At 39.2% G+C, this 24698-nt stretch overlaps 1 protein-coding gene across 11 annotated transcripts in view; it reads left to right on the plus strand.

Annotated features, from left to right (window-relative positions):
• ZCCHC2 (zinc finger CCHC-type containing 2) overlaps positions 1-24698 on the plus strand; it is a 50037-nt gene that overhangs the window by 13071 nt on the left and 12268 nt on the right. For 2 of the 11 annotated variants that reach the window (XM_032442963.1, XM_032442962.1), the window contains exons 5-14: positions 2258-2370; positions 4898-4992; positions 8285-8386; positions 10064-10121; positions 12270-12408; positions 13812-13876; positions 14733-14827; positions 17101-17229; positions 17933-19441; positions 20454-20571. In XM_032442963.1, coding sequence (XP_032298854.1) covers positions 2258-2370; positions 4898-4992; positions 8285-8386; positions 10064-10121; positions 12270-12408; positions 13812-13876; positions 14733-14827; positions 17101-17229; positions 17933-19441; positions 20454-20521 — 2373 coding nt within the window. In that variant the 3' untranslated portion in view covers positions 20522-20571. Of the gene's footprint in view, positions 1-2257; positions 2371-4897; positions 4993-8284; positions 8387-10063; positions 10122-12269; positions 12409-13811; positions 13877-14732; positions 14828-17100; positions 17230-17932; positions 20173-20453; positions 20572-21761; positions 22035-24698 lie in introns of those variants that run through there. The other 9 variants (XM_032442964.1, XM_032442967.1, XM_032442965.1 and 6 more) reach the window with 9 other exon arrangements.

Genomic DNA, 24698 nt, shown 5'->3' on the forward strand with positions numbered 1-24698 from the left:
GCTTTAAATTTAAGCATTACGTTCTTTGGCAGAACAAAGGCATATTTACTGGCCCAGGGATTTAATTTGAGAAAAGCTAACAACTACTTGTATAAAATACCTCTATTCCCAAATAGAACCTTAAAAGCAGGGCTGTCATATGAGATCCCCTGCAGAGCTGCGCGCCTCCTGTTCTCCCTTCAAAGATGCACACAAGCTTATGAAATGGATTCCCTGGTACCTTCTTGCTTCCGGGAATAGGAGGAGGAGTAAGGCAAACAGGATCCAACACGTACAGTTGCAGAGCTGTCATATCTGACTGATAGACACTTCCCTGTGCTGGCTGACTGCTCCCTCTCTGAGAGCCTAGATTGATAGAAGGTGGCAGAACAGGAGGGAGACAACCACAAGCTGTTACGAGCTTGTTAAGGTGGTTCTGTGGAGAATGTGCGCAGCTGAAAAACCTGTTTGTTTTATAGTGGTTTGATAGCCAATAGAAGAAAGAAGGAGTTGTTGGAAAGAGTAGGATAACAATTGTTTCTTGCTTTTAAAGGCATGTAAGAAGTATGAATGCTGTGAAGGTCTCTTGGCTTTCTGGTATTCTTATTTCCAATCTACCTGTTAGTGTTAAGTAGTGCACCCTATTTCCTAAAACAGAAAGGAATGGTCAAACTTCCTGATATGAAATTACAAGTTTGTGGGTAGGGTGAAGTAAGATAACTGTGTAAGAAAGTTTTCAGTCAAGAAGCATTGGTGGAAAAAGCTAATGTAGTAAGTGCAGTAGCTTTGGTACCTTATATTTAAAAAAACACCTTGCATTAGGTAATAAGAATAGAAAGTTATTTGTGTGCAGGAAATTACCCTTGTGTGTGGAAGGACAAATGTGCTTGTCATAACAAGGCATTACTTGGAGGTAAGGTAGTAAGCACCTAAACTTGATTTTATCGAAGCCCGAATGAGTTGAATCCCTTTTAATCAAAGTTTTAAAGCAAAAATAATTGTAGCTGTTTCTTAGGGTAAAATTAAACACAAAAAGGGGAGGATAGGAGAAAGTGCACTCTTCCCCATGCTTGCACAGTAAATTTTTGTTACGGTTTGGTTAATATTGACAAATGCTTTAGTCAGAGATACTTAGTAGCCAACATGTACTTCAGATGTTGTGTCATGGTACTAATACTAATAGTACTAGCAGTATTCATACTAATACTGGTACTAATACTAATCCTGATTCTAGGATTTCCTTTCACATGTTTTACCAAGCAGTTAACTCCATTAGACACAGTGTCTGTATGTTAGTAGCAGTTCATTCAGTTAAAGAATTGCTTAATGCTTTGCTGTTACAGCTCCAGCACATGTAATTGACAGCTGGCACTCTGGACTGAGTGTATTCCAGACACAAAAGGAACATGCTACTGTAGTGTAAATTGCTTGGAGCTGTTGATCATAACTTAGGGCAGATGTTAACCAAGTCAGCAATAGTTTTTAAATGCAGGGAAAGCATTTCTGCTATGACTATCTTCTTTTTACCGCACCAAATTTAAAATAACTTAGTATTTTTATTAATTTTGCTCAGTAAATTAACCAGCTTCCATATACTTTAATGCGTGTTTTGGAAGTCATAAATGTGAGAAATCTTCTAGGGATTTCTCTATTCTCTAATTCTCTAGGGGGAATTTTTCATTAAAAATTGATGTGCTCGTTAGTAACAGTAATTTTACACTATAAGCTAGAATATCAGGGAGCCTCACTGTGATTGGAAATGGTCGTAATGAATTTTGATGGAAAACTTGGATAGTAAGAGCAGCTGGAGAAGGACTCACTATTGAGTAATCCCAGTATTGCCCACTGTATTATGTAATTTTTATCTTCTCTTTCTTTGAAATAATTTCATGATGGTAGTGAGTACAGTGCGTGCCATCCTCCCTGGTGTTTTGTTCTTGTTATTTTCAGACCTGCTTTCTTTGCATGAAAAGATTAAAGAAAACAAACAAACAAAGGCTGTAAATTACTCTGAGAAAAGAACATAAAAATTTCTGAATCTCCATCTCCCTTCAAAGAATGTTTTAAAGCTTCATGTGCAAGGATTTCATGTGAGAATTTACAGCAAAGCGTTTCTCTAGCAAATTAAGCTATGATAATTTGTTGTACTTAGTCTTCAAATTACCTCATTCAGTCTGGAACAGTAGTGTTTTTTGTTGATAACAAAAGATTCAAAGACTGATGGCGAACAAAGATAATGTGTGAAATGAGTAATTGACATTTTTAACCTTCTTCTCAGCTTCCAAAGGAACTGTCTTCTGAAGCATTTGACAAGACCATTCTAAGAGCACTAAATCAGGGTTTTCAGAAGAGGGAAGAACGAAGGCATGCTGATCTTGAGCCCATAATCAGGTGAGTGTTCTATGTGAAATGCATTATTTGAAGAGGGATTGGAATCGAACTAGGTGACTGCTAGGGCATAGTGGAGATTCTGTTGTTTGAAGAGAATAGAAAGGCAGTGATGAAATTGATACTCCAGTCTCTTATTCTTGAAATTGAGACTCTATTCTCAGACTTTAATGGTATGGTCTTCTCAAAGAGTAATCATACAGTTACAGAAATATTTGTCCTGGGCTGTACTATGTATCAATGATTGCTTATTCAGGGAGGAGCATCTTATCTCTGTTATTATCACTGATTGTTCAGTCTGGAGAAGAGGAGGCTCAGGGGAGACCTCATTGCACTCTACAACTTCCCAAAGTGAGGTAGTGATGAGAAGTGGTTTGGCCTCTTCTCCCAGGCAACAAACAGGACCCGAGGAAATGGCTGGAAGTTGTACCAGAAGAGGTTTAGATTAGACATAAGGAAAAACTTTCTCTCAGAGAGTGGTCAGATGCTGGAATGGCTGCCCAGGGAGGTGGTGCAGTCACTGTCCCTGGCAGTGTTCAAGAGGTGTCTGGATGAGAAGCTACAAGATATGGTTTAGTGGCTTGTGATAGCAATGGTGATGGAAGAATGGTAGACTAGATGATCTTGTAGGTCCTTTCCAACCTTGTGATTCTATTATTTTACTAGAATATATTTATAAGTATTAAAAATGATGATTCAGTTTCTGATTTTAAGTTAGGGCAGAATGACACAGAACAGCATTTGTAAAAGAATAAACAGTGGTAATGAGGCATATTCATAAAGTAAAATACAATTCACTCATTTATAAGAAAAAAGCCAGTATCTTAAGACCTACTGTCTATTGATGAGAGTACTTGCTGGGATGAGGGATGTATTGTTCAAATCCTGTAACTAGGAAAACAATATAAATTTGAGCGTACCTTCCTTGTTCTGTTTGCATTTGTTATAAATCTTGTTAGGTTTGTTCTTTTCTTTTAGGATTATTCAACCTTATTCAAAATAACTTAGATGATTTATTAGGTTAGCAGAGTGCCTCTTGAGTACATGTTGAAGTAACCAGGCACTGCTTGTCAAGCTCCTGCTCTAAATTCTGCAGATACTTTGGTCTGAGCTTCTCACATCATTGGGTTTTGTCTCAGTAGATAACTTTAGGAGATACAGAGCTGCTATGTGCCTCAGCCCTTCCCTCCACATTTTCTTTATTTTGATCTCTGCTACTGTTTGTCCTTTATTGACTCAGTTGTCAAGGTAAAAACTAGATCAGTTTTGACTAATAAACATTCAGTTTTTAAATGAACAAACTGATTTTAAATAGAATTTGATTAGGAAGGATTTAACTACTATATAAAAAAGGTTGTAAAACAGCAGAATAATTACAAACCCCAAAGATTGTTTGAGGATACCCTTTGAACGTATCCGACTATGTTACAGCATGGAGTTGAAATTTCTGTTTACAAACCCATTGTGGCTATGCTAAAATACAGTGTGAATAATCTTTAAACAATACCATTACTGTGTAAAGTTTTTGTTTTCTTACAGTGTCAGTTGAGCATAAATATTTGAAGGTCTTAATTATGCACCTGATTGGCCAAAAATATATACACATAGTTTGCTCTGAAAGTAATGCCTCCTGTTTATTTCCATAGAAACTACAACAGATTTAAGGAGTGCAATAGGTAGAACAAATTTTCAGCTACAAAACAGTTTTTCATAATGGCTGCCACTTTTAACTGTGCATTTTTGCCAGCAGTGAACAAGAGCCTTCATGCTGTGCTCATAAAAATCTGTGTGGCTGTCTGGAATGTGGCTTGTCTTTCACATCACTGTCACCACTACTGAAATGCACCACCCACCACCTCACTGTGCTCGCATCTACTCTTTGGTCTCTATAAACGTTCAGTGAATGCTGACGATTGTCGGTGGGTGCCTTTTTTTCCACGTGGAGGAATTCAGCAACACATCTTTACTACGTATGCACTTCCATGCCAGACGCCATTCTGTCAGACTGCCCCTCTGCTGCCGTCTGTAACAAGGCAGCAACATGTCATGGAATATTGGCAGGAAGGTTTCAACCTCTGCTGCTGTACCACCACCATCTGCCTATGACGTCGTGGGCCAACATAAAAAGATAGGAGGTGTTACTTTTGGAGCAATGTTTGTATTTTGTTTATTCCTTCCTCCAAAAAACAGTTCAGTGCTTCTTTGCATCTGTCCATACTCCTCTTTGATAATGTTATAGGTGGCTAAAAGATTTGAATTAGGGTGGTTTCAATTCGCATACCTTTCTAATTTAAAACATCCATCGTAACAACCTCTTGCATTGGCTGTACTCCAATATCACACTGGCACTGGACACCGAAGCTTTAAAGTAGCACTTAGACTTCTGTATGCACACTGTGCGAGTGTACAAGTTCAAGTGCTCAGCCTGTTTATGAAGTGTCAGGTTTGGTCTTCAGTGGTACTGTAGTAGTTTTGTATACTTCCAATGGAATATTACTTACAGTTTAACAAACTCTCCCTTACATTTCAGGCAGCTATTTTCAAATACATCACAAGCTTTTCTGCAGAATCAGAGAGTATACAACTTCTTCCAATCAATTTCATCAGAATCTTTGCACACTCACAGTAAGAAAAACCTTATTATTATTTTGTGTAATGAAATGTCTGTTAAAAGTAATTCCTCCTTTCATGCCTAATTATGTTCTTTAAATTACTTATTCATGTTGTATTGTATTCTACTGGGCATAGTTGAACTTGTTGCCAATGAGTAGCTTTTTCAGGATATGCTGTATCATACCATATCATACTGTCAGAGTAGGTAATAACGTGTGTCTGTTTGGGACTTCATCCTTAAAAGGAACCTTAAAAGCACCAGGCTCCCCTGCTCTGATTCCATTTCAGCAGTAGGGCCGGTGGCATTGAAGAGAAATGCAGCCAAGTATTTCTGACCATTCAAAAATTCAGTTAAAACTTCATAACATGAAGGGAAAAGGAGACTTCTCTTCACGGTTGTGTCGTTGCTGTTGTTTCATTAAAGCTACCACTGTCTTTTTTGTGAACCCTGTGAAAATGAATGAAGCTGTTGGAACAAAAGTCTTGAACTGACACACAAAAAAATGAAATCTGTTATTTATTTCATTTCTTTTGTAAACGAAGGGTTTGTTATGGTATTTAAACTAAGATTTGCCTTGGTTGCGTAGTATGTAAGTAATTGGATGGCCCTGACTTCAGAACATACAGGATATTTTTCAGAGCACTTGTACTGCAGGTATTTCCTTGGTGGATCTGTCACTTCTGCCTTGAAAGTTGTGCAACTCAAGCTTTGCTTCTCTGTATGGCTGCCTTAGGGTGCGGTCTTTGTTTCTGTTGAATCTTTTCTTCTTTCAATGCATGTTGACTTAACTGTGACAGCTAAAGCATTGACTGTGAGACCATTGCCTCAGAAGCTGCAGATCTTCATACAGAACTGCAGAACTCAGAGTTTTCAAACAGTCTGCTTGTTAATGCTTGAAAGAGAATAGGGGGATGACAGCTGACACAAATTTGATACGACTTGTGTGATGTATCAGATGTATTCTTTCCATGATCAGATGGAGCTTTGTGATGACGGAAGAAGCTGTAGATGTCGTTTTGTGATTTTGTTGCTGTTTTTAGTAACACTTAAGACATTTTTATATGGCAGTTTCATAAACAAGTTAAGCAAACAAAGACCACGATGGTTGCGAAACTGGCTGCTGTGAAACATTCTGGCAACCCTTCCTTAATGAGAATCTGCATGGGGAGGAAAGAAATTCCAAGCTCTGGGAAGATTTGCATTAATGATAGGTGCTCCGTGGGCTGTATCGAGATGGGAAGAAGTTGTAAATACATTGTTGTGCATGATCATAGTTTTAAAATGGTCTTGGTGAATTGTTGAAATGATCTGAGGGAGACTCAGTGCCGAGTTCTATTGTAGTGGACTTAACTGCGTTATTGCAAGGCATGAGTGATTCATGCAGAGCAGGTATCTGCAAAAAGTTTGTGAGGGTTGGTCAGATCTGAAATGCATGAAGGATAGAAAAGGTGAGGAACTTGTTCAGCAGAAAGGAGAGCAAATTTCCAGCGGGTTCAATTTGCCCAGGTTAGAGTAAGGGGTAGGCAAGAGTCTGGTGATTACCAGAAACATCCAGAGATGAACACAGCAGTGAGTCATGCAGAAGAGTCAGTAGGTCAGGGTTAAGAACAGCATCAGTGAGGCACGTGGCCAGGCACAGCATGGCTGCAGTATACCCCAGGCAAAGGCCTGAGCTTGAATGCAGTTCCTAAGTCAAGAGATGAAAGCCTTGGATGAGGCATCTCCTGGCAGTCTCACCCAAAAACTGCAAAAGAGCATCATGTCAGGGCTGCTCCTGAGCAGGTGAAATCCTCAGGAGGTTGGGGGAAGAGACTGTAAGGCCCATTGGTGTGGTTCAGGGCCCCAGTATTGAATTAGATATTAAGGAAAACTTTAATGAAGACAAATAGTGTGATAAATGTATAATTGTTCAGTTGAAGAGGGGGTCTGGGTGACTTCTGTGAGATAATTCACCATTATGTTTTCTGTGGTGCAGCTGCTGTAGTAAGACAAAAACATTCATCCTCCACTTCATCAGAATTGCCACAGTTAAGCAACTCATGAATTTTCTTTATTGCTGGCCACTGTTCTCACAGCTTTCCTGTCTGGGAATCCTGAAATCCTGCTAAGTTCCGACGATTGCAATTTAGGCCTTGGTAGCACATTTTGAATACAGTAACTGTCAGGGGAGACAGAGGAAGCATATTTTTAAGAAAAATCTCATTCCACTTGTCAAATTGAGTGTGCGGAATTAATTGGCAGATGAAGCAGATGTGACTTAAGCTGGTCTTCAATCACTAACAGTGAGGATAAAATATCTTCTCATGGAAGTGCAAAAATATTCATTTGCCCAAGTACTCAAATGCTGTAGGTATGATTTTATGAAAAATACGTGGAATAAATTCCCTGTTCAAGGGAGGATCTGAACACCTTAAATAATAGTTGGAATCTCACACTGAATAATACATTCTCTAAGTGTAATTATGTATGCTGTCATGGTTCCATTAAGGAAGGAATCAATTAGCTCCCCCTCATTTATAACATCAGTTATTTTCAACGCTTCCTTAGGCTGGCATAAACTTTTAATCCCAGTAGACTTCATTAGGACGTGATCTCTTGGGCTTAGTATGTTCAGTTCAGACAGTACTCGGGAGGATCTCCCTAATGTTTCAGGCTCCTGAACAGCAGCTTGCAGATGTTTTTTCCTGCACTAGTTGGGAACATGTTGAGATGAGTAGACTTCTAGAGTTAGATGCATTGCTGAACTTAGTTCTCTTTCAGAGTGTGGCTGTGGTATTTTTGCAACGAAACTGTAAATATTATTGCCATTTCTTTTTGTCATCCTGTCTGGCATAAAAAGGCAAAAATAATACACTGAGACTGTGTTAAGGGCACCAGAAAACTTTAGCTTGAATTAGGTCTCCTTTGGCACATGAATGATTTAACAGTGGAAGTATGCAACTCATTGCATAAAAATTACAGTAACTATAGTAAGGCTCCTGCCGTTTACAACTGTAACAGAACATTTTATTTATTTACTTATTAATAGAAAATCTGAACTGCAATGTATTCTTAAAACTATAATCACAATCCTAAGCTTTTAAAATTGCATTGTAGCTTTGAAATTGTTCTGCACGCTGTTTTTCAAAAGAAAAGCATCTCTTCTTGGAGGTGCTCTACATTGAAGCAGATGATGATCAAATTGTTGCCACATTCAAACCAGTAACTTCAGTCATCCATGACTTCCAGTTCAGTACAAGCATTCAGGAACTGTCTAGCTGTTCAAGATCTATAAAGTTACTACATGAACTTTATTCTCTGCAGGTAACTTACAACCCTCTTTGAAGACGGTTAAAGCACCAGAACACTTCAAGGAGGACAGTTCAGAAGCTTCAAGTCAGGAGGAAGGTAGTGGTGTACTCAAAGGTGGTTTTTCTCTGAGCAATTTTACCACACTCAGTTCTGTACATTGTGCAATTGGCTCATTCCTTTGTTTGTACGGAGCTGAGAGACTGGGACTAAATGTGCTGTGTAAATGAAGAATCTTTGCATACTGTGAGCAGTTTCCTTAGGGAGTTGCTAATAATCCAGGTAGTGGGATTGTTTGTAGACAGCGTGGAGACAGATGTTAACAGCTCTGTCAAGCAACCAGAAAGAAACACTTTCCACTATACCTGAGCCATGTTTGTAGCTTCCCATGTTGTTACCTGTTTTTCAGTTATTTGGGTTACAAAGTGATTGCAGTGATCTGTTTTGCTATAAGTGTGTCAGATTTGTCTAGCTTTTAGTTTCACATGAAAGGATGTTGATGTTTTCCTCTTATTCTTAGCCTGTGCTGCGTTTATACTCTGGCCAGTTAATAAGGATTTTGATCACTTGGGTCCATAACAAACATTGGTTACTGTCTGAAAGCCGGTGTTATCCAAACAGCTCAAAAACCACTAGCAGCCTAGTGGCTGGTCAGCATTTTCATTCTGAAATGGATGGCAGACTAGTTCTGAACTGTTTTGAGTAGTAGATAAGTAGGATTGATCTTCTGGTAGGTGGAAAAGAGAGAAATGGGGCTGAAAGGTGAGCATAGGCACATATGCTGGCTTTCACAGAATGACAGCACTCTTACTCTCTTACACATTAATAAGTTTGCAGTTGAGCTTGTGTACCATCGGTAGCCCACATATGCAGTCAGACAAGTTTTTCTTATTTTAAAAGTTATTACTATTCGTTAGAGTTCAGAATACACGTAAATATATAGTATATTTGGAAATAGCTCAAATAGTGGTTTTGTATACTGCGCTTAAAAGGAATCTCTTCAATTGGTGAAGCGCTAAATGCAATTCTTTTGGCACCTTTTGTGCCATCAGTGTGAAGTGCTACCAGGAGTTTAAAAATCAGAAAATTTTTTTTCCAGATCATGGTTTTTACTTCTGTTTTATACTGAGAGGAGTTCAGGCAAAGTGATGGCTACAAAGAAGCCTGCTTGCAACTGGGGAAAGTTGCTTTTGTTAAAGTTTAACCATTGTTTTTTAAAAAATAGGCAGGCCTTGTATCCAAGTTTCTTGTTTGAGGCAGCATCTCTCTTTCTGTTTCTTGTTATTTGTAAAGCTTTACTTGCACAGTAAGATTTATGAGGGTCAGAATGCAGTGCTTCTGTGTAAGATTTATCTTCATTCACTCTTCAGAATGTGTCAATAACGTGAAGTTTAGAGATTAATTTTAGCAGTCCAGAAAAAATTACAGAATTCTGTACTTTCCTGACTGAATTAATTTCTCTTCATCCCTTCATGCTGGTTGATACTCACACATGCAGGCCTTATGCTTAAATACAGAGGTGAGCAAAACTATAGCTCCTATGTTTCTGTTTTATTCTTCTGTGAAACTGAAGGTAAAGAATGCTGATCCTTCTGTCTCTACAAACTGATCTGGCTTTGATGCAACACCTGCCAAACTGAGCACTATAAACTAAGCCTAGTGTATTTAATAGAGAAACCTTACACCAAGTTCCCGGTAGCAATGGGAAGATGAATTTACTGGACTGATCTAGAAGGTGAAATGGGAATTGCTTTTGGAATCATGCATTTTGCCTTTTTTTTTCTTTTTTTTCAGATGTAATGCAGCATGCAGCAGTCCACAAGAAACATAATGGAAAAAGTCCCGTTGCCAAGTAGGTACTGGGATGTGATGTGTCTGCTATGGGTCTGAACTTCCATTGTTTAGGGATTTGATAGTATATATTTCCTCCTAAATTAAAACTTGCTTGATTGGGTGCTATTGGTTATTGTAATCTGTATTAGAAAGGTGTATGTAACGTAGAGTTCTCTGTTACAAACCCTACCTAAAATGTTATAAAATAAACTACTTCTAAATCTGTAAGTGTGGATCATTTGGTCATTCTTCTTTTCCAGATTTTCAGAATTCATGAATTTCTGAATTTGTTATTTTAAGTAACATAGGTTTTATATATATTTTCCCACGTGCACCCTCACATGCATTTTTATATGAAAATTTCCATTGCTGTTGATTCTCAGCTTGTCTTCTATAGTTGTATAGTTCTTAACTCTAAATAACCAGAAGCTTTGGAGGTGTTTGCACATGGTTGTGCAATATTTTAACCATATTAAGAGACAAATTGTTACAGTTTTTGCTATGGTTGACAGTCTTATGTTTCACTTCTATTTTATCTGTAAGGTGTTTTTATCTCAGGGGAGAAAAATTTACCTGGAGTTAAAATAATTAACATATAACCATAACACAACAGTGTGCTGGGTGAGAAGAAAGAAGGAGCAGACTCTTTAATAGCATCTATCGTGATAGAACAAGGGGAAATGGTTTCAGGCTAAAAGAGGGAAGATTTAGATTGGGTGTAAGAAAGTTTTAGACAATATGGGCAGTGAGGCACTGGAACGGGTGTTGAAATCCCCATCTTTTGGGATATTCAAGATCATGTTGGATGGGGCTCTGAGCAACCTGATCTTGTGGTAGACTGGATGGCCTTTTAAGGGTCCCTTCCAACTCAAATGATTCTATGATTTGATACCTGTGACAACGTGTTTTTTTGTTCTGGTTTGCTTTTTTTTTTAAATCCTCCTACTTATTCTAAACTTCTGTGTGCCCAGAAGGAGAAAGTGATCTTTACAAAATCTTATTATACCAGTGGTTAGAAATTGTGTTATGAAGTCATAAAGAGTTCAGTTTAATCTTGTTGTCATGCAGTTATAACTGTAAGAACATGGATTTTTATTTTTTTTCTTATTCTATTTGTAATAAAGTACGGTGAAGCTGACTGTAATTCAGGATCTGTCTTCCAGGTGAGGCTTTGGTTAGAAGAGTTTTGATAAACTGAGGCAAACATTTCCACAAACCTCTGTGATGGGAAATTATTGCACTAGTTAGTATTTTCTGTTAAAGAGTGAGAAGCGTTTACTACTTAACTACTAAAGGTCTATTAATTCTCCCCTGTTCACTTTGAGATTATTTCTACGTTGTGTCCATCTATTTTTGATATTAGTTGGTATGGCGGCCTTATTCTTGGAAGCATCCAGAAGTTTACTTAAGGGAATGAGACTGAGCAATAAGAAGCTCACTAGTATTGCAGTTCATATGAAATGATGACAAATTTGGCAGCAGCTTCACCTAACTCCGTTTGGCAGAAGTTTCTTAAGTGACCTTGCTCATGTCTCTACAGTCATGGACTCACATCTGTATTTAGGGGCCTCCTTGCATTCTTACCGTTTGTCTGAGGTATTTTCTTGAAGTATTCTGTTGCACATCTTTTAAGTAGTTGAAGCACGTCTTTCAGAGGCATTTGGTAAGTAGCTGCTGGAACTGCAGAGCAGCTTTTGCTTTGGAGGGATCTAAGCTTCTGGCACCGTGGGAACTGGGTGACATTGCTCGTTGTGGTAACTTTGATATACCTTGACAACGGTTTGTAGGTCCTTGTGCCCTACTGATGCTGTGAGAACCCCGACAGTTTCTCCAGCAGTCTGCATTGAGAGGCGCTCTCAGACCTGGTTGAAAGTTGCTATTGTCTAACAACTGCTAAGAGAAACTTCAGTGAAAGGCATAATAAGGCTCAAAGGAAATGCCAAACACAACTCAAATGCCTTTTGCCAGCACTACTCAAAACTAGCAATATTCAAGGTAAAAATACAAAACAAGAGGACTATTTTGAAATTCAAATAAACAGTTGCAGCATGATCTGTAAGTAGCCACGTCCTTCTTCTCTTTTGTGCCTCATGAATTCTGAAACAGTGAGTATAAAGTAATTCCAGCTTTGTTACTAATATTGGCGTAACTTGTTTTTTCATTTCAGCAGCACTAGCAGTGCAAAGTGTTCTTCACTGGATAGCCTTAACATACAGCACTCTGAGCAAAATGGGGTAGTGGACTGGAGAAGGAAAACCTGTATTGTCCAGCAGCACCCGGAGCACTGTACAAATATACTTGACCAGGTGTGTTGTTTTCTTGTCTGAAGCAGCTTTCTGAAAGTGAGGAGGTGACTCTCAGTTGAGGAGATGGTTTGCTACATTTAGGTTACATTTAGCTTTCAAAGATGAAGAACATAGGAAAGTTGCTAGTGACTTACCTAGGTTAGAAAGTGCCTCACAATTCTTACTTATTGCCGTCTTTTGAAATGAACAGATTTTATTTGAGCTTATAACTGAAGTAGCACAGTATGATTTATGTAATCAGAAACGTCTGTTGCTCATTTCTAATCAGGCTCCTTCCTGTTGTTGTAACATTGTCATCAGAGACAATTTCACAAGTTCTGAGGAGTTTGTGTTATTGCAAGCAACAGACTTGAAGCTACGTTAACAATATACGTATCTGAGTATAGTGGAGAACAATTGCTTATAAATCATAAGGTAATACTGAAATTGAGGAAAGGCATACTGCTCAGTGTTACATCTGGAAAACCTTTAATGTTAGAATTACTTAGTAATTAATATTACTTTCATTCTATGTGCAGAACTTGGCTATTAGATGTTGTGTTGGGAGCAACAAGCCAACTAAAACCAGTTTCCTTATTTCACAAAGTAGGGCAATGAACTGAGATTTGCTTTCAAAATTGAAATGGCAGACATCATGAAAGCTTGAAATATGCAAGTTTGAGGCAAGGAAAAATTTGATGTACCAGGAAAAGCTACTTCCCATTTTGAAGATGTCCATGTACAGCATAGATAGACGTTATTTTTGAGTTGTCATCGTTTTTATCCCTTTGCCAAACAAGAGGTGTTACCAGCAACTACTAATAGTATCCTTGCAGAAAAATGCAGATGTTGTAATTTTTCTAGTACGTTTGTAGGTGGTGTTTAGCAGAGTTCAGTTTAGCAGCAATCAGGGCTGAGCGCTGGTTTTGACAAGATCTAAAAATAACTTCTTGCTATTTAAGAATAATTTACCACATGGGTTCCCTCTTCCCCCAGCCAGGGAATTCCAGTTAAATCAAAAGGTTCTGCATCTGTTCAAGCCTTATTAACTCTGATGAGGCAGCTTCTTTTCAGGGAAGAAGTTGCTAGGGGATATTTGATTAAAAGTATTGCTTTTTATCCTCAAAAGGAAAGACCTGGCGCTTACTCACAGCAATAATTTCATTGATATCTTCTGAAAAATCAGAAGTAGTAATTTGCTGAGTCCCTGCTGATCATAGCATAAATGAGGATAATTTACGTAATTCTGCGGGCTCAATTGCACTGTGCAGATAGTTGTTTGTGTGACTGTGGTGCATGTGAGAGCACCAACTGTGACACGCAGACCTTGAAGTCTAGGAGGTAATTTTTGTTAGTTTTTTTGTTTTGGTTTTTTGTGAGAAAAGTTCTGCTTTCTGACTGCCATCCTTGTGTTTTCTGTCCAGCATGCAGGGGAAAAACGAAGTTTATCTGCAGTAAGCAAGAAGAAGGGAAAGCCACAGCTGGAAAAGTAGGTTTCCAATGGTAACCAGTAATTGAGGAACAAAGTGTAATGCATTCAATCAGAGTGTATAGTCAATTAGATGCTTTGATTTTCAGTTGGTGAAAGGATAGCTGGCATGTTGTGAGGCCAGACTATATAAAATTCCTTCTTTTATCTTATAAAAAGAAGTAGTGTAAAAACAGAATGTAGTTCTGTGCATTCATTTCCTAAAATACTGCTTGTCATTTAGTGAACAAAGAAGCAAGTTCTTAACTGTTACAGAATTGGTTTTTTTTCTCCCTTATGTTTATTACTAAGTTTAAGATTGCAAAGCTGTCCAGAAAACGCTGAAAATCAAGGAAGGTTTACCAGCAACCTTTAACATTACTCAGTGGGTGGTAACGTGTTGAAATGTTTTAGTGAAGATAATTTGTGCATTAAAGGGTCTCAGAATTTCCTGAATAATCCTGCACCGTGAAAAAGTTTCTGTCTTTTTTAGTACTCTGTCTGATTCCAATTGGACTTCTTGTTACTCTGTAACCATATGATTTTATGCTAATCTAGTGTATTGCTCCATTACATTTGTCACCTCTCAGGGAGGAGTTCAAAATCAGCTGCACCCTTTTTCTTTTCCTCCTTTTTCTTTTTTAGTGTGTTTTCTTTCAGATTCTCATTCAGAGTGCTTAGTTACACTGCTGGCATTATAATACCTGATGTATCACTAGTAGCCTTTACCTGTTTATGATCTACATTTGTTACTATTTCTATTAAATATGTTTGTAGCCTGGAATAACTGCCTTTGTTTACGTTTGATTTTTGTACATAGTTGTTCATTTGTGCACATGCATTTAGAAAGAAACAAACATGCAAATTATTTACACAGGGAGAAAGCAAAGAAGGCTGACTGCCGGCTGAATAACAGGACAAATGGAGTTAGAGTTGCAGCATCACAGCACATCCGTACAGGGACAGCAAAAGGTAAGGTGCTTCCTCCAAACTGATTGTACAAAACAAAACGTTCGCCTTCACTGTTTTATTCATTTTGGACTACTTCTATCTGAAACTGAGCAGTGTGAGCATGTGGTTCATGTCATCTGGGATCTCTTTGCAGTTCACTGGCTCCTTCTGATGTGGAGTCGGCCCATGAGGAACTTTGTAAAAACTGTCTTGTATGAAATTTTGTTGAACTCTAGTGTGTAAAGTAGGTAACTACTGAGCTACCACACAGAACTATGTATGCTGCCCTAGCGGGGTTTTCAAGTTTAGGTAATCCAGCAAAATCCAGAGTCTAGGCCAAGACTTCTGTACATAAATAAGTGATAAACAACACAAGTGTCATTTTGTCTCGTTAAATTGAGCCTCCAAGCTTTATTATCAGTTATCAAAAGGCTGCATTACCCATTGGCTTTGCTGTCTAGCTGTTTTTGCAACCTCCTAATATCAGATGCAACCTCATCTCTCTTATTTAATTCTCACAACAGAAAATTGATAGAGACTTTGCCTTTTGTATATCACCTAATAAGCTGTTGTGTTGACAGCATCTTACAAAGGTCCTTTTTTGGTGCTTGTTTCTGCTTGGGGTGCAGTCATTAAACAGTTTTCATACTTTGTCACCACTTCTCAACTTGAGAGTTGCAGGTAGATCACGTGCTGAATTACTGTTATGTGCTTTACGAGCATTTTTTGTCTTGTAAAAACAATGTTAAAATCTGACTGAAACATTAAGAATTTGCAGTTCACAAGGTTAGCAAAAACATTATAGTCTGAAAAAGCTGTAGGTAAGAAATCTACAGGACAGCTCTCTGTGCGCATATCTGATTGGTTGCTGTTCTTGTCATGCAAAATACACCGAATGTTTACGACCTGATGAATTTCAGAGGCTGTGCAATTTTGTGTGATACTTTGCAAAGCTAAAAAGGAGTGTTATGCCTTAGGAGTCCGCTTGCAGCACACTGACCTACAGATGTGAAACGGCCTGCTTGATAGGAATGGCTAGTTAAGGCCACTCCAAGAGGAAACTGCAACCCACAATTGCTGGAAACAATTCAGTCCTCAGGGACTTTAGCTTTCTACCTGTCTTTGTATGCAAACATCAAAATGTCATCCGATACAACCTGTGCAGAGGTGGCCTGGGTGGGGGTGGGGAATAACATTTCAGTCTTAATTTTCTTCCATTTTCGCTTTCTGTTTTTAGCTTGTCAGTTATCCCATAGTTACATTTGTAACTTGGAAGATTTGTGGCTAGGACTTTAAGCTTTTGGTTTTCAGTGGTAGGAGGTTGGCATTACTGTTCCACTTTATATTAGAAATTCAAAACGCTTGTTAAAATAACTTGACCAAGTGGAGGTTTAATCCACGAAAATGGTTGCAAGAATCAAAAATCAAAACTTTATGGCAACTTCATAGTAATTTAACCTAAACTGTTACATTTGCAATTGTAATAATAAACTAATAATATATTTTCTTACAGTTACTTATAATATAAATGAATCCTAGTGTTCTGTTTTTGTCCTGAAGTTTTGTTAACTGAGCTTTTTGGGCAGCGGGGTTTGCTTTATGCTGTCGTCTGGCCTACAAACTGTGAGAGCATGAAGCCGTCTTGCTGCTTCACCTCTGAGGCAGAACTCAAAAGCCAGAGCATTCTGTTTTATGTACTGGACTTTGCTAATAGTTTCTAAACCCACCCAGAAATGTAGTTTCCAGCAAATGAGTTTCCCATGACTCCTTTCAGAATCTAGAAGGGGCTTTTGTAGTTTACCTCTTTTTCCTGAAACATGTCTTGTTGTTGCAGTCTGCTTAAATCCTGTTATTGAGGAGTTCACTGTGAAAAGGCGTGTTATTTGGTTCTTGCCTGCTGAGTTAGCTTTCTGCCTTAGCTGGTATTAGCGTGGAGTATTTCATCTCTTGGACTGGGAATGGTTGGTTGTTACCATTCAGAGGATATTACTGTACTACAATTTTTATAAGCATCACAAATTTTATGAGGACAGTTCTTCTGGCTACTCTGCATAAATGTGAATTTTCATTGTCCCTTTTGTTTTGATGTGAAGGATTCAGTCATCGGAAACTTGAGGACAAGAGTAGTCCTCAGTGCGAGGAGTCACAGCACTGGAAGTACGGGGGTCAGGTGCATTGAAGTAGGATTACAAGTTAACAAGCGAAAATCTGAACTAGCATGATGTCAGCAAACCAAAGTAATCTTACTTCAGTACAGTGAAATTAAAAATAAAAGTACTTATTTTTGTTTTTAGATCTGAATTTGGACACTGGATCTGGTCACGATACATGTGGAGAAACATCGTCTGAAAGTTACAGTTCTCCTTCTAGTCCACGACACGACGGGAGGGAAAGCTTTGATAGTGAAGAAGAAAAAGACAGAGGTTGGATTTATGGAGAGTGTGCACGAACTTGTATATTCCTTGACTAATCTCTTTCTTGTATTAATTTTAATTAGTTTCTGATTTTATTACCTGCTTTTTTTAAATTAGCTGTGGATGGTGTTTTACTTTGTGAGTTTTGTGACTGTATGATTTGAGGGCTTGTAGCAAATAGCAGGAGCTGTTTTGAGTTTTAGATCACCACGTAGGCGTGAGTTGTACCTGACATCCAATTGTTCTGACTTCATGGTGTCTTGAGAAATTTCAGCAGTACCGCAAATAACTTATTTTATATGAAATTACAGAACTATGCCAGTGTGTCTGAGAGATATTTTCTCTTTATAGTGAATGTTTAATTTGTCACTCCTTCCGAATTTGGGCAAACTTGATCGATGTCTTTCTAGGTAGATACAAACTCCTTATTTGGCCTCTTTACCACTGTTCACGTTTGCAGATATACCGAAGTTAAAGACACAGTGTAGTTAGCCAGAACACTAGCCAGGCATTTTGATTTAGACGAATGATAGAGATTGACCTAGCTTGATCTGGATGACTGAAAATAATCTCAAAGTTAGTCTAGTTCAGAAAGACGTAACTGTCTTTTATGTCTTCAAATCCATTAAGTTTTATATGGTTAAGTCCGGGGTGAGACTTAATATAGTTTCAGATTTGTTCTTCTGACTGACCATCACTGCTTTCTCCACAGACACGGACAGCAATTCTGAGGACTCTGGAAATCAAAATGCAACCAGGTTTACAGGCTACAGTGCTGTCAGTTCATCCAATGTGAACAAATCGTCTGCTCAGATCTCTTCAGCGAATAATGAAAACGGAAGCCTTTCAGAAGATCCTTTGAATGCAAAGTTTCAACACATTTCCTTTATGCCTGCCTTACACTGTGTGATGCACAGCGCTGCCCAAAAGCCTGAAGCGGTTGTCCCGCCCCCCATATCCGCAGATGGGAAGACAATGGGAATGCTTGTTACCACGCCTGTTGCTGTCTCACCGGTGAGAGAGTCTGCAAATTCACCTCCTGGTGGAATGGGCCCAGTGACTTCTGGCGAACCTGAGAAGCGCCTTGAGCTGATGGCCTCCCCTTTGCCAGTCCCATCCACTTTTCTCCCGCATTCTGTCCAGCCTGGTAGCCCTGCTTTGCATTTGGCAATACACAGATTGAAAATGCCCTCTCCACAGGGATCGTCAGAAAGTTGCACAGTTAATGGACCACAGCAGCCGACAGGAAACTTAAGTATTGGATCACCAAATACTGCCTTTATCCCAGTCCACAACCCAGGTAGTTTCCCAGGATCCCCAGTTCCTACTACAGATCCCATCGCAAAGCCTGCATCCCAGGTGGTAGGACTGAATCAAATGGTGCCTCACATTGAGGGAAACCCCGGAGCAATCCCTCAGCCTACCAATCTGAAGGTAGTTCTTCCAGCAGCTGGTCTCTCCTCAGCAGCGCCGCCACCTCCACCAGCTTCATACGCTTTGCCAGTCAGTCCTCATGCTACCAGTGTGTTGCCCAACCAGAATACAAACGTGTTAAACACTGTAGCAACTTCCTCACCACCTCAATCAGCTGGTTTAGGTGTGGGTCAGATCCAGTCCTCCGTTCCTCCTGCAATACCTACACACACGCCAGGCCCTGCCCCTAGCCCAAGCCCTGCTTTAACACACAGCACTGCACAGAGCGACAGCACATCCTACATAAATGCTGTTGGAAATAATAACACTAATGGGACAATGTTACCTCCACAGCAGCTGGGATCTGGTCCTTGTGGTTCTTGTGGACGTAGGTGTAGCTGTGGGACCAATGGAAGCCTTCAGATTAATAGCTATTTTTATCATAACCCACTTCATGGACAAGTCTACAGAGTTCCATCTTTCTTCACTCTGCCATCACTTTGCAATGGCAGCTACCTCAATCAAGCACATCAAAGCAATGGAACGCAACTTCCTTTCTTCCTGCCTCAGTCTCCGTATGCAAACGGGCTTATGCATGACCCAGTAATGGGGAGCCAAGCCAACTATGGTATGCAGCAGATGGCAGGATTTGGGAGGTTCTATCCTGTATATCCAGCACCTAACGTAGTTGCCAACACAAATGGGTCGGGACCCAAGAAGAATGGGAACGTTTCATGTTACAATTGTGGTGTAAGTGGACACTATGCGCAGGACTGTAAGCAGTCATCCATGGAGGCCAGTCAACAAGGTAATCATGATAACTCCCAGCGGACTTGCTTTTGAGTTTAGCAGTTTCTCTTTACCTAACTGAATGTGCTGTTTCTGGTCTTGCAGAAAGGTGTGCGTGCGTGTGTATGTTTTGTGTAAATGGTTGTGCATTAGTGACCTGCTCTAAATCTGCAAAGTATCCTATCTCTGCTTCAAATTTCTGTAGAACAGCGTAAGGTAAAAGGATTCACAGCACGAGGCAGAAAATGAGCATGATTCAGAGCTGGGAATTCCAGCTCTATCTGTTCTAAACTGTCATTCTTTTCACTCATTTGTTTCTGATATTATGTCTGAGGTTTGCATGTTTCAATTTTTCCATTCCTGTCAGTGTTCTTTGGAGAGAATCCATTGGCGAAAAGCAGAGAAAATATCAATTACTCACTTTAGAATGACTTAGAAGAATTCAAAGAAACAAACCGGCTGTTTAATAATTTAACTTTTCTAAAGCTTACCTTTGCACAACCAGCCATCATCCGTGCCCCATCATGAAATCCTCAAGTGACGTATGTTTGAAGTCCTCAGACAAGTTAACAGCAAAAAGGCAGAAACCAATTGGAACTAAAAGTCGAAGGAATGGCTTCAGTGTTGCGTGCCATTTCTTCCTCTGTGCAAAAACAAACAAAGGAAAAAGCCAGGGGAAACTCAGTGTTCTCGTGGAACGTAAACTAATTCTGGTTCTTGGCCTGCGTCCATTCTGACTTGACTTGTCTGGTCAGAGAGGAACAGGAAAGATTGGCCATGATGGGGTCTCCTTTTCTTTGTATTTTTCCAACAAAGGTAAAAATCTTTTATCTGCTGTCTATATTTTTTTTAAAAACCGATGCTTTTAGTAAGTAGTTGAAAGAAAATAGTGTTAGATGTTAGGACCTACCTTAAATGGACTGGAGGGTGATAGTGCCTTTTGAAGAGCATGTCCATTTTGATACCTTGTATTGGTTTGTAATCTGTTTTAATTTTAAGCAGTGACTTAGTAGTTCTCTTTCCTGTTTTAGGCACTTACAGACTGAGATACGCACCTCCCCCTCCCCCTTCCAATGATACCTTGGATTCTGCAGACTGAAACAAGTAAACATTGCCTACTTAAACTGAAGCTTGGGGAATTGGGGGAAGGTGTGTGTGGGAGGCGGGGGGGTGGTCTTGTGTTTTGGGACATTCCCACTTTTCTATTCTTTTGGAAATTTTCATTGCTATTGCACCTCTGTTCCGTACAAAAGAAGAAAGCCGAGTCCCTGGTCTCCTCCTGGTTCTACAAAAGGCTTGCGTAGTGCATGTAATTCAGACACACAGCCAAACAATCAGAAAGAGCATTCGAACCATGCTTTTGCACTGAAGACTTGAGACATGTGCAATGTTTACTGCATCTAAAAACAAAAGTCTCTGACCTCTGACATCACTGATGGAGCAGCCATATGGTGAAAGAAGAAAGTTGGTCACGTTCCCCACCACAATCTTCTTCCTCCCCTTCCCTGTTCTCTATATGCTGCTGTTTTATTTTCTTTTCCCTGTTTGTCCACGTGGATTTGTTGGGCTTGCATGAGTGTTTAGCGCAGTTCATACAGACCCTGCCCGTACTCTAAATTAATGCTCGTGAATTGAGGGGAGATGTTCAGACGTCCTGTTAGGAGGGTCCAAAGGAGCACGCCGTACTGGATGTGTGCTGTACCTGATGGTAGTACACATACACAGCTCTTGAGAGTCCCAAATAAATGAAAACACGTAGAGCAGGAAGTGGCTGAAACCGTGTGGACTTGAACAGATTTTTAAAGGTAAACAAGCTTAAATTAACAGATTTTTCTTCCATTGTAGCTTTTTAGCCTGTATGTTCAGCAAAAAACAAACAAAAAAAAAAAAAACAAAAAAACAAGGTGAAAAATTGGTATGAATGTTGTACTCAGTGTGTTTGCATTTGTAATGGAAGTTGACAGCATTTTGTTCCTTTTCTAAAGCTGTTCTACATCGTGTCAACACAGAATGACCGTTACTTGATCGAATATCTTTTTTTCCTAAACTATTACAGTGTTGCATTGTGCTTAGAATGTAATGTTTTATTTGGAACTGAACAAAAGCTATGGTTTTCTACAAACTAGTCAGGTATCAGTATTAGAACCTGTCTACCAAATAGCAAAAGTCACTATTTTATAACAATTTACCACTATGCGTAATTACGGTATAATGTGAAAGACTGAAATGAGTGTTAAGATGGTATTAATCACGTCAGTATCACGAGTAAGTAAGTTTAATGCTGCTGTATTTTTTATTTTTATTTTTAAAAGCCAATATATGTACTAAATTGCTTCCAGGTAATATTTGATTTCCTGAAGTGCACTGAGGTTATCTGGAAGACGAGTGTATTTTTTGACTGCTGCATTCAACACCGATGAACAACTACCGCTGTATATCCATAGGGTTTGGCATTCCTCGCAGTTCATGGCAGAGATCTTTTTACTTAAAACTGAGAGCTGGTGTCCGGTAGAGGGATGAGATAAAATCAATCTTTGGTTCAGCCGTCTAATAAATAGCTAAACAAACGAGAAACTTGAAGAGGAAAGCTTGATGACTACATTTCTTCATAGGTAGCATTTATATTTATAGCACCAGTGTACATTTTGAAACTTTTTTCTTGGAGGGGGAGGGGGGGGCTGGGGAGGGAGGTAGACGAAAGCTTTAATTTAAAAAAAAAAAAAAAAAGAAATTTAAAAAAGAAAAAACAACAAAAAAAAGTTTAAGTAGTAAATGAAAATTATTTTGATTAAAATTTTTATTTGATCTGGGTATTTTTGGACCACTTGAAATGAATGAACTGCGTTTGAGTTGAAGTGAGGGTGTTAAACCACCAATGGACTTGTATTGTGAATTACCTGCCAGTTGTACTTTATGGAACTTATTTTATGATTTAAAATACTGTACTGTAAATAGGAGGTATGTTACCTTCTCTTTATTTGTATGTTTACCATATACTTTGATATTTGAAATGTACTGGAAAGGTCACTTATATTTCTAGAAGAGATTGGATTTTATGCAACCTTTTTCCTTGACTTAACAGCAATAAAAAAAGAAAAAAAGTACCCGCGTGCAAGCGCTGTCCTTTATCGCTGAGAGCAACAAATGGAAGCGATAGTCTGCCCCCCAGTACAGGGCTGGGTTTGTGGAACCTTTTTGGCCTGCTACCATTTTGCTTGGAGTCTGTCGCTACTAAGGTGGAGATGATTGTGTTTGACTTATGGTAGGAACGGGCTTGTAGCTGAACTCCAAGGCAGATAGATCTCTTGGGAGATGGAGGATGGCCTTCTGTGATAGGTCCGGGACGTTGACCGAAGCTCTTCTAGAGTGGTTATGTCCATGTTTTGTTCTGGTGGCTCTTGGAGTTGAGGTGAGATGCAATTTAAACATGCTTTTCTTTTGTATTTGGTGTGTTTGAGTTCATTGTGCTCCTCTGTATAATGTGTGCATTAACTGGAAACTTCCATCTAAAATAGATAGAAGGACATTGGGAAATACTGGGGCTAGAGAAGTGGCATAGTGATGAGTAGATTACAGCTGAGTGGTCTGAATTCAGTACCAGAATGTTTTCTAGTAGCTCTGAAAAACAGGAAGGTAGCAATTACTCTCACTTTCTCTCTGCTTTGTAGCTGCAGCTCTTAATTCCTAGTGCTTAATGTAGGTTATCCGTGGAGCTGAGGACCACAGGCTGCCAAGGATCTTTATCTCAGCTTACTCCCCTATTTCACAAGAAACCAACTAACACTGGAAGGCTCAAAGATACCATGAATGCAACCTTTTTTCCTCAGGCAACTTGCATAATAAGAGGTTATTTCAACCAAAACAACATTGTGTAAACACCCAGTTTCTTCAGGTATCTTTTAGCCCCTCCTGTAAGTGTGTGTGTCTGTCCAAGGCATTTGGAGCCACTGTATTACTTTGGAAATGGAATCTGCTGCTTACCATTCCATCAGAGATAACAACACTTCGGCTTGTCTGAATGACACCATCTGTTTCTGCTGCAAGCAGTCCTAACTGTAATAGATCTTGCTTGCATCTATCAATTGAAACATCTAAAAATGCTTACCCTCTGGCACCGCAAATACTATAAAATGCCCCATTATTCTGCTGCTTGTTTTGCTGGGGGCGTAACAATTCTCTTAACAGCTCTCCTCTTTGGTTACCATACCTCATATATAGGCAGTCAGGTTTAACTATCTTTCCAGCTATGTTGGAAAGAGGTTCTTCTGGGTGGCTTAGAAACAGCTGAATGCTGTGAGGTCTCATGAGGCAATCCCAGGTTGCCTGAATTCTATGCCCACAAAAACACAGCTCTGGGCAATTGTCCTTTCTGATCAGGGCTGGTAATTAACAGTGCACCCTATCTTCAGCAATTATCAGTAGCAGATATTTAGGAAGAAAGTGTTTTTAACCAGAGAGACTAGAGGTAGTTCCTGCGTATCTGTTGTGCTAGTGAAATGAAGTGGATCTCCTTGATTCATCTTCACAATAGGTGGCAGCATAACTCCAGCAGCTGAATATACTGGAGCTTCCGAGACATCCTGTGAGGTGTATCAGTTTTACTTGGCTTTAACGCTTTCATGCCATGAAAATGAGCTTGTTTGGGGCATTTCTTTGGCTAGTGATTTTTATTGCATTAGTTTCTCTGTTGTTATCTCATGTTTAGGTATGTTCTACCACAAAGAAGATAATTGTCTCTTGAAAAATAAGTGTGCTAAGTGCATATCTGAAATATTTACTACCTGTTTGACTATTAAAATAGACCAGATCTCATAGGAAACATTGAATACCCGGAGAAACGAAGCAGAATGTGAAAGTGGTACCTTAAGAACTATTGATAATTAGAAATGGTTTGAGATATTGGTATTCTTATGACGAGGAATGCTTTCTGAAATCCATATGGCTTGTTAACAGACTGGGACACTTCCCAAGGGAGTCTGGTTATCTTTCAGATCCACATGAGGATCCACACTGTAAGGTTTGACATTAGATGATATACTTGTCTGGAATGTCTTGGGCCCAGGGACGTACTGACCAAGCAATGGAACTTAATAAAGCCATGGTTTTTAATGCTTGCACGTGCTCCCTGGCCAGAGCAGAGAGAGGGTTGCTGTTGTATGAGCTGGGCAACAACATAAAACTACGTGCTGTGAAAATAGTTTAACTTGGTAAACTGATAGAGTAACCATTTCTTAACAGCATGCCAAGTAAGGTACTATTAGTACATTCATTCATTC

The sequence above is a fragment of the Coturnix japonica genome, chromosome 2, assembly GCF_001577835.2.
Source record: "Coturnix japonica isolate 7356 chromosome 2, Coturnix japonica 2.1, whole genome shotgun sequence".
NCBI lineage: Eukaryota > Metazoa > Chordata > Aves > Galliformes > Phasianidae > Coturnix > Coturnix japonica.